We start from the raw sequence: 15,915 nt of genomic DNA, 5'->3' as shown, positions 1-15,915 counted from the left end.
AGGATGGTGTGATGGAGAGTGTCCAGTGAAGGTGTCTCTGAGGCAGTGACACACGAGCTGTTATCAGAAAGACAAGGAGACAGCAGGGCATTTCAGGTGGAAAGAATGGCCAACCTATTAAAAATTAGAGTGTCTGAGTGGCAATCAGTTAAGCACTTGGCTGCTAATGAAAGGTTGGTAGTTCAAATCTACTCAGAGGTGTCTTAAAAGAAAGGGCCGGTGATCTAATTCTGAAAAATCAGCCATAGAAACCCTTGTGGAGCACCGTTCTACTTCACATACATGGGTTTCTATGAATTGGAATCAACTTGACTGCAACTGATTTGGTTTTTTGGTTTGTTTTATTTTTAAAGAGCAGATGGAGCATTGTGAGTAGAGTATAAGAAGATGGTAGATGAAGTCAAGGAGTAAGCAGAGGTCAGATCTCATGGAGTCTTAGAGGTTACAGGAGAGTTTGATATTCCCAGTGAGGTGAAAAGCCATTGGAAGGTTAGAAATAATAGGGTTCCAGGAGCTTACTTACGTTTTACTCTTTGGCTGCTGTGTAGTGAGTGGTTTCTAGAGGGGAAATAATGTAGGCAGCTATTGCAGCAGTTCAGATGAGAGATCTACTGGTGGCTTGAACTAGAGTGGTAGCAACGGAGATGAGGGGAGTAGACACATCTGGGATATATTGAAAGTGGAGTTGTGAAGACTTGCTGATGTGGGGCTGGATGGAAAAAGAAAAGAAGACTTGCTTGAGTAACTCTGAGTGGACAATGATGGACTTCCTAATACAGAGAAGACTGAAGGAGTTAAAAAAAATGAGCAAATAAATAAAGCCCTTATGAAATCATTAAACATTTAGGTTTTGAATGATGTAGATTGTAAGACCTGAGCATTTGAAAATATTATGTGATGAATGGTACAATTTCATATACAATCCTTTAGAACGTGAGAAATTGTCTATTATTAAATTGGAGAGAAGTTTAAAGAATTAATCCATAAAAATCCCAGAGGAGAATATTTTCTATCCTGCTTCATCATATCACTAAATTCACAACCAGAAAAGTCTCATAATATCTAATCTTCACTTTGTAAGTTAAACCCATTTTATTTTGCTCTTGAATGAAGGGAAAGATGACTGTTTAATTTTTCTGATTTCTCCATAGAGTTGAAATTGAGGCTAAAATTCTTACTCTAATTTACATAAACACAATGTGGTAAAACATTTGTGTATATATATATATGTATATATGTGTATATATATATATATATATATATATATATATATATGGTCTTATCTTTCCTGAGGTAAGTCAATACTTTGGAACTTTATTATAGGCAAAAGTTAGTGCTATGAATATCTTGCAAAGAGCTTTTTGTTTTTGAGTAATTCAGTAGCTGAACGAAGATACAGTTGAACCACATGGCATAACATTGAGTAATTAGATTCTATTTTTTTAAAGTAATTAGATTGTATTTTATGTAGAGTAAACCAAAAACTCGTTGCCTTGAGTCAGTCCCAACTCATCGGCACCCCATAGGACAGAGTAGAACTGCCCCATAGTGTTCCCAAAGCTGTAATTCTTGTGGAAGCAGACTTCCACATCTTTTTCCAGTGGAGCAGCTCGTGGATTAGAACCCCTAATCTTTTGGTTAACAGCCAAGCATTTAACCGCTGTGCCACCAGGGCTCCTTGTATGTAAAATACAGGCTTTAATTTAGCTCCCACTGAATCTTTTAAGAACTTGATAGCTTGATTATTTTAGGTTGATGTTTCAATTTCAGATTCCAACCCTTCAGAATTTTGAAAGCTATGCATTGAATTTATTGATTAAAATCTGAAAAATATGATCACAGAATTTCAAATAAATTTGTCATACCTGATATATTTTAAATGACAGATTAAATATAGCTTAAACACAGTGACATGTTTCTAAGTAATATTTAATTCTGTTTTTAAAATCATTAATTTTGGAATTTTATTATTGGAGTAAAAGTCTATTGCTTTGTTAAACTCATAGCAAATCCGTACTGACAGTTTTGTTTTTTCTCTTTCTGTGTCCACTATGGCAGATGGTACGTGAGCAATACACTACAACCGCAGAAGGCACCCACATAGAGAGGCCAGAGGACCAGTATGTCTATAAAATTGGCATTTATGGCTGGAGAAAGCGTTGCCTCTACTTATTTGTTCTTCTTTTACTCATCATCCTAGTTGTGAATTTGGCTCTTACGATTTGGATTCTTAAAGTGATGTGGTTTTCCCCAGTAAGTATTTTTTTCCTGTTTAGTACATTATTCATATTCTTTCTGTTGTATCACTTCACCTATGTTGTACAGACGGAAGCTTCTTTTTATGTAATTTATTTTTTCTTTGACTCTTTAATGGTCCCACCAGAATTTTGGGTGGCAAAATATACATATAACATTTACATTTTTTTCCTTTTTTACCTCACTGTGAACTATAGTTGCTTTTGTTGGTTATTTTTTTACTGTGTTTTTTTCATTATCTCTTCATGGTGTAAGATTGTTATAATCTTGTATTTGTGGTCGATTAGGTCAAGTTTGCGTCACATGGATTTTTCTTCTGTTTTAGTCGTGTTTTAATGATTCCTTAATCATAAATTTGTAAAATTTTATAAATTGTTTTTTAATCTCGTACATTAATAAATATTTAGCATGCAGATGCTTCCTTCACATTTTTTAAAAACTCCATTCTGATATACAATAAGTTCATGTCCACATTTCAACATTTAGCAGCAAATTTACTAAACAAAGTACCAGCAGTCCTAAGTGATTCGTATCTTATTCTAAACATCTTCATAATTTTAAAGACAAGTTTTATATGTTTTGATAATATTTTGTGTTTACTTTTTGAAGAATACTCATTTAATGTAGAATGCCTTAGTTTTGCAAGATAGTTATGAGACAAAAATGCTGCTTTGGTTATTAGAGGGAGATTACTCTGTCCCTAATATGCATCTGAAGCCCTGATGGCGTGGTGAGTAAGAGCTTGGCTGCTAACCAAAAGGTCAGCAGTTTGAATCCACCAGTAGATCTTTGCAAGCCCTATGGGGCAGTTCTACTATGAGTCAGAATTGACACAACGGCAATGGGTTTTAATATATCTAAAAAAAAAAACCCAGTGAAGAGATGTGATATATGCATGAGTCTTTTCCAAGAGCAATAGTTGTGGTCATTTACCTTAAATGTCTTCCGTTGACTTAACATCCTTTACTTTCTATGCAGTTACTTTTATCCCGCCATAGTTCTATAATCAACAGACATTATTTATTTTGTTGACATAATAAATATTTATATTTTTACATATGCAAAGAGGAAAATACCAAATAAAAATATAGCTTGAAATATTTGTCTAGATATATATACCTATAAAATGATACATATTATATATACATAATATATTAAGTTTAACCGTATAGCGTGTATATATGCCAAATTTAAGTTGATTCTTTAGTTAAAATATATATTTAAAAACCTGTTTCTACAGCATCACAAACATATTTAGTTTCACTGGACAGCCTTACTTCATGAAAGTAGAACATGGTGCTGTTTTTGCCTAGTTTGTACATTTTAATCGACTGCCGGGCCGGTGCGAACTGTTAAGGTGCTCAGCTGCTAGCTGAAATGTTGGAAGTTTGAATCCTCCCTAAAGCTCTTGGAGGAAAGGCCTGGCAATCTGCTTCCAAAAAATCAGCCAGTGAAACCCTATGGAGCACAGTTCTACCTTAACACACATGGGGTTGCTGTGAGTTGGAGTCAACTGGACAGCCACTGTTAATTAACAACTGTTAAAACATTTTAATATCTAAATTTAAAATATTTTAACATTTTTTGGAGACTGAATTGATGTTGAAATTCTCAAATTATATGTTGTGGAATCTGTTAAGGGATATTTCCTGAATAGAGGGCCATGCATTAACTGAAAGTAAGGCCCTAAGTTATGCAGAATGTTAAGAGAGAACATTTACTGGGAGAAGAGACCAGTGGTGCTTAGAAGGGACATAGCAGTGAGAGCAGCCACCCCTCAGCCTAGCACGCTGTGCGCAGCCAGGCTCTCGCAGTCTGTGACCCCAGGACTGGCAGCCCATTAATGCTGAGCCCCTGTCTAATTTGCTCACCTTTGCGGTCTTGGCAAGTGGTTGCACTCAGTAATATCTTTTGAATCAGTGAAATGGGCATTATTTTAGAAATATGTGAGAAATTATTTTGTAAACCAGATGTAAATATAAAGTGACACTATGCTTAGTTCATACTCTTGTATATTGTAATATTTAAAACAACTTTGAGGTATTGTGAATTTAGATTAAGTTGTGCCAGCCTCTGAGTCCATTTCACCACCTTAGGATAGCTAGCCTGGGAAACCGGTAGACTTTTTCCTACCATCACCACAGCTATTCCCAGCTAGCACTTCTGAGCAAGGTATGGTCATTTGAGCTTTAATATTAGTAACCTGTTATTACTTGGTAGTGAATATTTAGAGTTCTTTACTGCTGCCCTTCAAAAAAAATAAGAAGAAAAATTAATATTAATATTGTTGAAATCAAAAGACAAGCAAAGGCACTACCACGTGGAAAGTGCCAGGCTATAATCAAGAGTTGATACATAGGTTTTGAGTCATAATTCTCAAGATGCGATGGCTTCAATGATGTCATTCCCATACGTTTGTGAGCTTGACTCCTCGCTTCCTGTTGTTAGTTGCTGTGGAGTTAGCTCTGATTCATGATGACCTTATGTATAACAGAATGAACCATTGCCAGGTCCTGTGCCAACTTCACGATCATTGGTATATTTGAGCTCATTGTTATGGCTATTGTGTCAATCTTTCTTATTGAGGGTTTCCTTCATTACATTGGCCCTCTACTTTACCAAAAACTGTCTTTTTCTAACAAGTGATCTCTCTGTTGCCGTGCCCAAGGTAAGCAAGCCAAAGTCTCCCCATCCTCACTTCTAAGGAGATTACTGGTTGTATTTCTTCTAAGACTTATTTGTTCTTCTGGCAGTTCATGGTATATTCAATATTCTTCACCAACACCACAATTCAAATGCATGAATTCTTCTTCTGTCTTTCTTTTCTAATTGTCCAACTTCCACGTGCATATGAGGCTGTTCAAAAGACCATGGCTTGGGTCGAGCACACCTTAGTCATCAAACCACATATTATTAAGACACTCTAAATTGTAACTTAATTTATGCTTTTTTTTTTTTACTGGCTTGAAAGATCTCAATATGTAAGTTTTCATTTTCTTTTTTATTTTATTCATATTTAAACAAAAAAAAAATTTTTTTTTTTTTACTTTCTTGCATGCATACATGCCAAGGAAGTGCATGACTATAAAAGAACCTTTTCTAGTGTTTTGGCTCTGCAATGGTAAAGTCAGATCTGACTTTTCACATTCACAGAGAGCTATGAAATTTTGAACATGTAACAAGTAGGAAATGATTCTGTACCTAAATTCAATATAATAGCTTATCTATTGCCCCTGAAAACAAGTCATCATCATTCCAACTTAGCCATTATTTGCAAAATTAGCAAAACTTGCCATAGTTTTCTCTGCTTAGATCCCCAACAGTATAAAGTTGCAACATGGTTATCATTTTATAGGTATTGTCAAATCAACCCTCTTTCCTCACTTTTATTATGCTTTAATATTTTTATGTAGAAAATAGTAGAGCTAACTACCAGTCATATGTTCAGTAATGCCAGGGTAAAATTAAAAGGATGATAACATCACAAAATGAAAATACAAGACACCAAAAAATATTGATACTTCAAAAAGAATAGGAGATATGGGTGAAAAGAGAGAACAAATCTGAACACAAATGAGGCTGAGCCTTAAACAGCTTTTATGTCCCCAGCACAGGTGACAGAAACTCAGCCCACAAGTATCTCTCACAAATCGTTTCACTCTCAGAATTTTAGACTTCATATAGAAGCAGTGTTTATTTGCATAGTCTCTATAAAAGATATCTGTTGAATATAATGTTTAGAAAATTCTCACAAATAATGCTGAACATAAAACCTCTAGAATATTCTGTGTTCAGCATCATAATAGATCACTCATAGTTAAGCAAAATACCAACTAGCTATGGAAGTGGACATTAAAAGAAGTTAGTGCAATTATGTGGCTAATTATGTTTTTTCTTATTACATCAGGTACTACAATATTAGTGCTAGTTACAGTGTCCATGGGTTTAGAATAATATCCATGAGTCATCTCTGTATCTTAAAATAAAACAACTTTAATTTTAATGATATAGATAGATTTTTTTATAGTTATAACTATTTGCTTGCATATAAAATATGTAAGTGCATTTAATGAATGTAACTTTAGCAAGGTAAGATTAATGATTCCAAACTACATGCAGTGGATTAATTACTTTTGTATGTGGCCTTTCTAGCCATTATCTGTATCTCCCACCCAGGTGATTGGATGGGACTGTGTTATAGGGTAATTGTGGCCTACCAAGGGGATTGGTCAGTTTTGCCTTAAAAGAGAGCCAATTCCAGAGCAGAAATGAGAATCCGAGCACCAGGAAGAACAGCCAGGAGTTGAGAGCACATCCTTTGACTCGAGATCCCTGCACTTAGAAGCTCCTGGAAGCAGGAGATCGAGAGAGAGAGAGAGAGTGCAAGCTGTAACCCCGAAGCTGGTGAGAAGCAAGACTGGGCAGCAAAGACCTGGCAGCAGGAGACAGCGTGATGGGCTTCCTGGCCCATGGAGAGAGAAAGCTGAGTGCCTTTGGGGAGAGGCCTGGGGCCAGGGACAGGCATGCCTTCGAGCACAGTTGGGAAGAGGCTGTACTGATGGAAGAACTGTATCCTGAGTGTTTTTGAGCCTGAAGTGTAACTCTTACTTCCTAATAAACCCCATAATTGTGAATATGGTCTGTGAGTTCTGTGTGGCCATTGCAATGAATTATCAAAACCAGCAGAGAGTGTTGTGGGCGGGACAGTTGGTGTCAGAATTGGTAAAGATGGCGGGCAGAGAGAGGAAGCATGTCTGACCTCCACCTTATAGGAATCAGCCTTGTGATGTTGATGTTGGTTCTCCTTCCCCTTGTGGGATTGGAGGAGGTCAGACACCACCCCCAAGCTGTTTTTACAGTTAGTGTCAAAAGCATGATTAAGGTCCCAAATCATCTGATTATGAGTTAACCAAAAGGGAACTTTCCTGGATAGGCCTGACTCAGTAGTAAGTGCCATTAAAATGGGACTGGGACTTCTTGTGTGTGAGAGAGATAATCCTACTGGCCTTGAAGAAGCAAGCTGCCACATTATGAGAGGGTCTAAAGGAGAGCCATGTGGCAAGGAGCACAGGTAGCCAATAGGAGCTGAGAGCACCACTGGCCAACAGCCAACAAGAAAAGGGAGGAGGCGGAGCCAAGATGGCGGAATAGACGCTTCCGTCAAGCCCTCTTTACAAAAAAGACCCAAAAAAACAAGTGAAACGAGTATATGTGTGACAAGCTGGAAGCCCTGAGCATCAAAGGCAAGCTTAGACAATAAACTGAGGGGCAGGGGGAGGAAGAGACCGTTCAGAAGTGGAGAGGAGTTACTGGACCGGAATCGCAGGGAGCCCTCAGGCACCATTCCCGGAGCGGCGGCAGTGGTGGCAGGCTGGTCCTAGCATTCTGCTGCAGTTTCTTCAGGGAGAAGCAGCCAGCCACATAGCCTACTCACATCTCCAGAACCTGAGAAGAACGGCGCTCTTGGCAAAAGCTAAGTACTTGTGTGTATTTTACCGAGCCCCACCCCCACCCCCAAGCCGGCTTCAGCGGCTGAATCCCTGCGCCTGAAATAGACCCTGGTGAGCACCTAGAGCCATCCTCCCGGCCTTGGGGAAGGAAAAATTTGCAACTGGGGGGAAAAGATAATTTGCTAGTTCCATTAACCAGGGGAGCTCAGGGCAGAAGCGGCTCCTGTCCAGGCATAAACCGTCCATGCACCTTGAGTACCTTTCCCTTCTGCATAGACCTGTGTGGGCCTATTTCAGGAGAATAGGCCCTTGTTGGCAAACTTCAGCCATTTCAGCTATGCGGTGGAGAGGTGGGTGTTTGACGTTTGACATTGCTTTGCCTATTAAACAAGGTCCTCACATCAGGGACCTAAGGAATGGTAGCTCCACTCAGGTCATCCAGCCAACCGCGACAGGAGTCCAAACATAACTGGTACCTCCCAGTCCTTACAACCAAAAACTTTGGGTGCCCATGGTCCCACTGCAGAACCCACCCACCAGCACGCTCTAGGGAACAGAGACGCGTTTTCTTCAGAGACACTTGGGGGTCGGTTCTCAGGCCCCTGTCTTGTTCAGAGCATGACACCCTGCTGCAATCAGATACTGGTATATACGCTAATCACTCCTGCCCCTCTAAACTGTAGGACAGAGCCTGTACCACACACTTGATATCAGCTACCTGGAAACCTGAGCTGAATTCATACAAGAAAACTAAATGGACTACTAGACTGATATACCAAAAAAAACAAAACAAGATTATATAAAAAAAAAAAGCCCAACACAGGGTATTGGTGATGTTATTATATAAAAGAAGACAACATTAAAATAATAAAGACTGACTAAGAAATGTAATCATACACCTTCCATATGGAGAGGAAGATATGGCAATACAAAGAAATAAAAGTTAGTTTTAAAGTTAGAAAAATAGGAGTAAATAATAAGGTAACCACAAAGGAGACAAACTATCCTACTCATCAAAATAAGACACAAGGGAAAAATACAGACTCAGCAGAAACAAAATCAACAACAAATACAAGGAAAGGACAATATATAAAGAAAATCTCAGCACATAAAATCAAGTGGGAAAAAGAATCTGTCAACAATGCACAAAAAAAGATATCAAATGATAGCTCTAAATTCATACCTAGCCATAATTACCCTGAATGTAAATGGACTAAGTGCACCAATAAAGAGACAAGAGAGTGGCAGAATGGATTAAAAAACAGGATCCATCTATATGCTGCCTACAAAAGACACACCTTAGAATTAGTGACACAAACGAAGGATGGAAAAAAATATATCAAGCAAACAACAATCAAAAAAGAGCAGGAGTGGCAATACTAATTTCTGACAAAATAGACTTTAAACTTAAATCTATCAGAAAGGATAAGGAAGGACACTGTATAATGATTAAAGGGACAATACACCAGGAAGATAATAACAATATTAAATATTTATGCACCCAATGACAGGGCAGCAAGATACATAAAACAAACTCTATCAGCACTGAAAAGTGAGATGGACAGCTCCACAATAATAGTAGGAAACTTCAGCACACCACTTTCGGTGAAGGACAGGACATCCAGAAGGAAGCTCAATAAAGACACGGAAGATCTAAATGCCGCAATCAACCAATGTGACCTCTTAGACATATACAGAACACTCCACCCAACAGCAACTAATTACACTTTCTTTTCTAGTGCACATGGAACATTCTCTAGAATAGACCACATATTAGGTCATAAAGCAAGCCTTAGCAAAATCCAAAACAGTGAAATATTACAAAGCATCTTCTCTGACCATAACGTCATAAAAGTGGAAATCAATAACAGGGAAAAGAAATCAAACACTTGGAAACTGAACAATACCCTGCTCAAAAAAGACTGGATTATAGAAGACATTGAGGATGGAATAAAGAAATTCAGAGAATCCAATGAGAATGAAAACACTTCCTATCAGAACCTTTGGGACACAGCAAAAGCAGTGCTCAGAGGCCAATTTATATCAATAAATGCACACATCCAAAAAGAAGGGCCACAAGCAAAGAATTATCCCTACAACTTGAACAAAGAGAAAGAGAGCAACAAAAGAAACCCACAGGCACCAGAAGAAAACAAATGATAAAAATTAGAGCTGAGCTAGATGAAATAGAAAACAAAACAAAACAAAAAACAATTGAAAGAATTAACAAGACCAAAAGCTGGTTTTTTGAAAAAATCAACGAAATTGAAAAACCACTGGCCAAACTGACAAAAGAAAAACAGGAGAGGAAGCAAATAACCCAAATAAGAAATGAGATGGGCGATATTACAACAAACCCAACTGAAATTAAAAGAATCAGATTACTATGAAAAACTACACTCAAATTTGAAAACCTAGAAGAGACGGATGAATTCGTAGAAACACACCACCTGCCTAAACTAACACAAACAGAAGTAGAACAATTAAATAGACCCATAAAAAAAGAAGAGATTGAAAAGGTAATCAAAAAACTCCACAACAACAACAACAACAAAAAAGCCCTGGTCCAGACAGCTTCACTGCAGAGTTCTACCAAACTCTGAGAGAAGAGTTAACACCAATACTACTAAAGGTATTTCAGAGCATAGAAAAGGATGGAATACTACCAAACTCATTCTGTGAAGCCACCATATCCCTGATACCAAAACCAGGTAAAGACACCACAAGAAAAGAAAATTATAGACTTATATCCCTCATGAATGTAGATGCAGAAATCCTCCACAAAATTCTAGCCAATAGAATTCAACAACATATCAAAAAAATAATTCACCACGACCAAGTGAGATTCATACCATTTTTTTTTTTTATGCAGGGATGGTTCAACATTAGAAAAACAATTAATGTAATCCACCACATAAATAAAACAGAAGACAAGAATCACATGATTTTATCAACTGATGCAGAAAAGGCATTTGGCAAAGTTCAACACTCTTTCATGATAAAATAGGAATACAAGGAAAATTCCTCAATAAAGGGCATTTATACAAAGCCAACAGCTAACATCACCCTAAATGGAGAGAGCCTGAAAACATTCCCATTGAGATTGGGAACCAGACAAGGATACCCTTTATCCCCACTCTTATTCACCATTGTGCTGGAAGTCCTAGCTGGAGCAATTAGGCTAGATAAAGAAATAAAGGGCATCCAGATTGGCAAGGAAGAAGTAAAAGTATCTCTATTTGCAGATGACGTGATCTTATACACAGAAAACCCTAAGGAATCCTCCAGAAAACTACTGAAACTAATAGAAGAGTTCAGGAGAGTATCAGTATACAAGATAAACATACAAAAATCAGTTGGATTCCTCTACACCAACAAAAGAACATCAAAGAGCAATCACCAAATCAATGCCATTTACACTAGCCCCCAAGAAGATAAAATACTTAGGAATAAATCTTACCAGAGATGTAAAAGACTTATACAAAGAAAACTACAGTACACTTCTACAAGAAACCAAAAGAGACTTACCTAAGTGGAAGAACATACCTTGCTCGTGGATAGGAAGATTTAACATTATAAAAAAGTCTATTCTACCAAAAGCGATCTATACATTTAATGCTATTCTGATCCAAATCCCAAAGACATTCTTTAATGAGACGGAGAAATGAATCACCAACTTCATATGGAAGGGAAAGAGGCCCCAGATAAATAACACATTACTGAAAAAGAAAAACAAAGTGGGAGGCCTTACTTTACCTGATTTAGAACCTATTATACCGCCAGAGTAGTCAAAACAGCCTGGTACTGGTACAACAACAGATACATGGACCAATGGAACAGAATTGAGAATGGAGGCATAAATCCACCCACATATGAGCAGCTGATATTTGACAAAGGCCCCAAAACAGTTAAATGGGGAAAAGACAGTCTTTTTAACAAATGGTGCTGGCATAGCTGGATATCCATCTGCAAAAAAAGTGAAATAAGACCCATACCTCACTCCATGCAGAAAAACTAACTCGAAATGGATCAAAGACCTAAATATAAATTCTAAAATGATAAAGATCATGGAAGAAAAAATAGGGACAACATTAGGAGCCCTAATACATGGCATAAAGAGTATACAAGACATTATAAAGAATGTAGAAGAAAAACTAGATAACTGGGAGCTCCTAAAAATCAAACACCTATGCTCATCCAAAGACTTCAACAAAAGAGGAAAAAGACTATCGGCAGACTGGGAAAAAGTCTTTAGCTATGACATTTCTGATCAGCGCCTGATCTCTAAAATCTACGAGATACTGCAAAAACTCAACTGCAAAAAGACAAATAACCCAATTAAAAAATGGGCAAAAGATATGAATAGACACTTCACTAAAGAATACATTCAGGTAGCTAACAGATATATGAGGAAATGTTCATGATCATTAGCCATTAGAGAAATGTAGATCAAAACTACAATGAGATTTCATCTCACTCCAACAAGGCTGGCATTAATCCAAAAAACACAAAATAATAAATGTTGGAGAGGCTGCGGAGAGATTGGAACTCTTATACACTGCTGGTGGAAATGTCAAATGATACAACCACTTTGGAAATCGATTTGGCACTTCCTTAAAAAGCTAGAAATAGAACTGCCATACGATCCAGCAATCCCACTCCTTGAAATATATCCTAGAGATATAAGAGCCTTTACACGAACAGATATATGCACACCCACGTTTATTGCAGCACTGTTTACAATAGCAAAAAGATGGACGCAACCAAGGTGCCCATCAACGAGGAATGGATAAATAAATTATGGTATATTCCCACAATGGTATATTACGCATCGATACAGAACAGTGAGGAATCTGTGACACATTTCATAACATGGAGGAACCTGGAAGGCATTATGCTGAGTGAAATTAGTCAGTTGCAAAACGACAAATATTGTATAAGACCACTAGTATAAGAACTCGAGAAATAGTTTAAACTGAGAAGAAAACATTCTTTTGCGGTTACAAGAGGGGGGAGGGAGGGAGAGTGGGAGAGGAGCAGTCACTAATTAGATAGTAGATAAGAACTACTTTAGGTGAAGGGAAAGACAGCACACAATACGGGGGAGGTCAGCACAATTGGACTAAACCAAAAGCAATGAAGTTTCCTGAATAAACTGAATGCTTCGAAGGCCAGCATAGCAGGGGCAGAGGTCTGGGGACCATGGTTTCAGGGGACATCTAAGTCAATTGGCATAATAAAATCTATTAAGAAAACGTTCTGCATCCCACTTTGAAGAGTGGCGTCTGCGGTCTTAAACGCTAGCAAGCAGCCATCTAAGATGCATCAATTGGTCTCAACCCACCTGGATCAAATGAGAATGAAGAACACCAAGGACACAAGGTGTTGACGAGCCCAAGACACAGAAAGGGCCACATGAACCAGAGACTACATCATCCTGAGACCAGAAGAACTAGATGGTGCCCGGCTACAACCCATGACCGCCCTGACAGGGAACACAACAGAGAACCCCTGAGGGAGCAGGAGAGCAGTGGGATGCAGACCCCAAATTCTCATTAGACCAGACTTAATGGTCTGACTGAAACTAGAAGGACCGTGGTGGTCATGGCCCCCAGGCCTCCTGTTGGGCCAGGACAGGAACCATTCCCGAAGCCAACTATTCAGACATGGATTGGACTGGACAATGGGTTGGAGACAGATGCTGGTGAGGAGTGAGCTTCTTGGATTAGGTGGACACTTGAGACTATGCTGGCATCTCCTGCCTGGAGGGGAGATGAGAGGGTGGAGGGGGCTAGAAGTTGGTGAAATGGACATGAAAAGAGAGAGTGGAGGGAGAGAGCAGACTGTCTCATTAAAAAAAAAAAAAAAAAAGTCTCTTTGGGGGAGAGTAATTGGGAGTGTGTAGCAAGGCTCTACTCTGTCCTATAGGGTAGCTATGAGTCAGAATCGACTCCATAGCACTGGGTTGGGTCTGGGTAGCAAGGTGTATATGGGTTTTTGTGTGAGAGACTGACTTGATTTGTAAAGTTTCACTTAAGGCACAATAAAAATTATTGGAAAAAGAAAGAAAAGGGAGACCTCTGTCTTATTTCCACAAACAACCATGTGAGTGTGGAAAAGAACCCCAAGATCTAGAAAGGATCACAGCCTGGCTGACACCTTGATTGCAGCTTTGCGAGACCGTGAGCTAAGCTGTGCCCAAACTCTGACCCAGGAGAACAGTGAGGTAATAAATGTGTGTTGTTTTAGGGTGTTCAGGTTTTGATAATTTGTTTTTGGGAAGCTAATATAATCTTACTATGTCATACAAAAACTTGCTTAATTTGTCTTTTGTTGAGTATTGACACATAATACTAAAGAAAACAAAATAAAAATTTTTGTACTTAAATAGACACTGATGACATATATTAACACCCACTATTTTTTTATATTACTATTAATTGGAAACCCTGGTGGCGTAGTGGTTAAGTGATATGGCTGCTAACCAAAGGGTCGGCGGTTTGAATCTGCCAGGCTCTCCTTGGAAACCCTATGGGGCAGTTCTACTCTGTCCTATAGGGTTGCTATGAATTGGAATCGACTCGACAGCACCGGGTCTGGGTATTTATTAATTATTAATGGAGAATTATTTAATGTTTAATCTTTAGAGTACCAAAGATGGACATATTTTAAGTAACTGAGGAAACAGCAATAAAATAACAATATTTTAGCTTAATCTAATAGTGCACATTAACTACCTGGGAAACTATTTTACTTATCAAATACATTATTTCTTTTTGAAAATATTTTATTGTGTTTGCTTATTTTTTATTTTTATAGCAAAAATGTTCTTAAGATACCGTGCTATGATAGGCTGATAATTTTAGTTCGTTGTTGTTGTTGTTGTGTATCATTGAGTCGATTTGGATAGAATAGAACTACCCATAGGGTTTTCTTGGCTGTGATCTTTAGGGAGAGCTACTGGATGGATTCGAACCTCCAACCTTTCACCTAGCAGCCAAGCAGTGCTTCAGCCTTGCACTGTCAGGTCTCCTTTGTTCATTATATGTTGGTGTATTTTTTATCATCATGAAAATGTTTGTATTTAAAAGGCTCTTATTCTCTGATTTTATTAACTTATACCTATTTATTACATAGGAGCCCTGGTGCTAACCAAAAGGTAGGCAGTTTGAATTCACCCGCAGTTCCTTGGAAACCCTATGGGGGCAGTTCTGCTCAGTCCTGTAGGGTCACTATGAGTTGGAATCAATTCAACGGCATTTTTTTTTTTTTTTTTTTTGGTATTTATTATATACATAGTTTGCATAGCCCATTCATGTCTATTAACTTGATTTATCTTTATGATTATCCTATGAGTTCGGGTTCTACAGACTATAGCATTATATATTTTATCTCAGTGATTGCAACGATTTTGGTGAGTTCAGTGTCAATGATACCACACTCCACAAAGCTCAGGCCTCTGGTGCTCTACCACAACTATGCAGATGGTAGCACTTTTAATGTTACACAGGTTTGGTGTCCTTGGGCCATATCCAAAAGGGCTCTGTTGCGGCATTACAAAAACCAAACCCGTTGCTGTTGAGTTGGCAATAAATAACACATTTTTCCTCCAGCCAAATTCAAAACCAACTGAAAGTGAGACAAAGGAGTCAGGTAGGTGGAGTTAAACACAACAGCTACGTTAGTGATAAAAGCTGATTATAGGGCACGCTCTTAGATCTGCCCCAATGTCTTGTGTCCCAGGATTAGAGATTACTTGGCAAGTCGCAGACAGCACTGGAAAACTCTTGACCACTGGGCTACACTTACAGGGGCACTTAACTGTCTCAACAGCAATCCAGAACTGTATAGACAGGTGGTCGTCCAAGAGGAGCTGCTGAGCTGATAGCCTAGTGCTTCTTCCTAACTCACCGGTCCTGCAAAACACCCCTCCCCTGGGGCACGGAGAGAGACCAGAAGTGTGTGTCTAGTGAAAGTTCCCTGCTATGGCCCCTGTGATCTAATGTTGATTTTTCATGCTGCCAAAAAAGGGAAATCAGTCAGGACATAAGTCAGAAATTTGGGAGCCAGATGGTGGAGGAGATTGGAGCCCACCAATCAAACAGGGAACTGAAGGGAGGTGTGTACCTGGTTACACCAAGGCACCACCTCAGAAGGGTTGAAAGCTCTGACTTAGGGATTTGGGTGGAGGACGTGCCTCCAATGTACT

The 15,915-nt window shown here is 38.5% G+C and overlaps 1 protein-coding gene across 1 annotated transcript in view; it reads left to right on the top strand.

Annotated features, from left to right (window-relative positions):
* Nucleotides 1–2,001: 2,001 nt before the first annotated feature.
* SGCG (sarcoglycan gamma) overlaps nt 2,002–15,915 on the top strand; it is a 182,219-nt gene continuing 168,305 nt past the window's right edge. The window contains exon 1 of the mRNA XM_003414028.3: nt 2,002–2,253. Within this exon, the coding sequence (XP_003414076.2) occupies nt 2,059–2,253 (195 nt within the window). The 5' untranslated portion in view covers nt 2,002–2,058. The remainder of the gene's footprint in view (nt 2,254–15,915) is intronic.

This window comes from Loxodonta africana, chromosome 23 (assembly GCF_030014295.1).
Source record: "Loxodonta africana isolate mLoxAfr1 chromosome 23, mLoxAfr1.hap2, whole genome shotgun sequence".
Lineage (NCBI taxonomy): Eukaryota > Metazoa > Chordata > Mammalia > Proboscidea > Elephantidae > Loxodonta > Loxodonta africana.
Note: the sequence above shows the minus strand (reverse complement) of the source record. Positions and strands in the feature narration are given on the sequence as shown.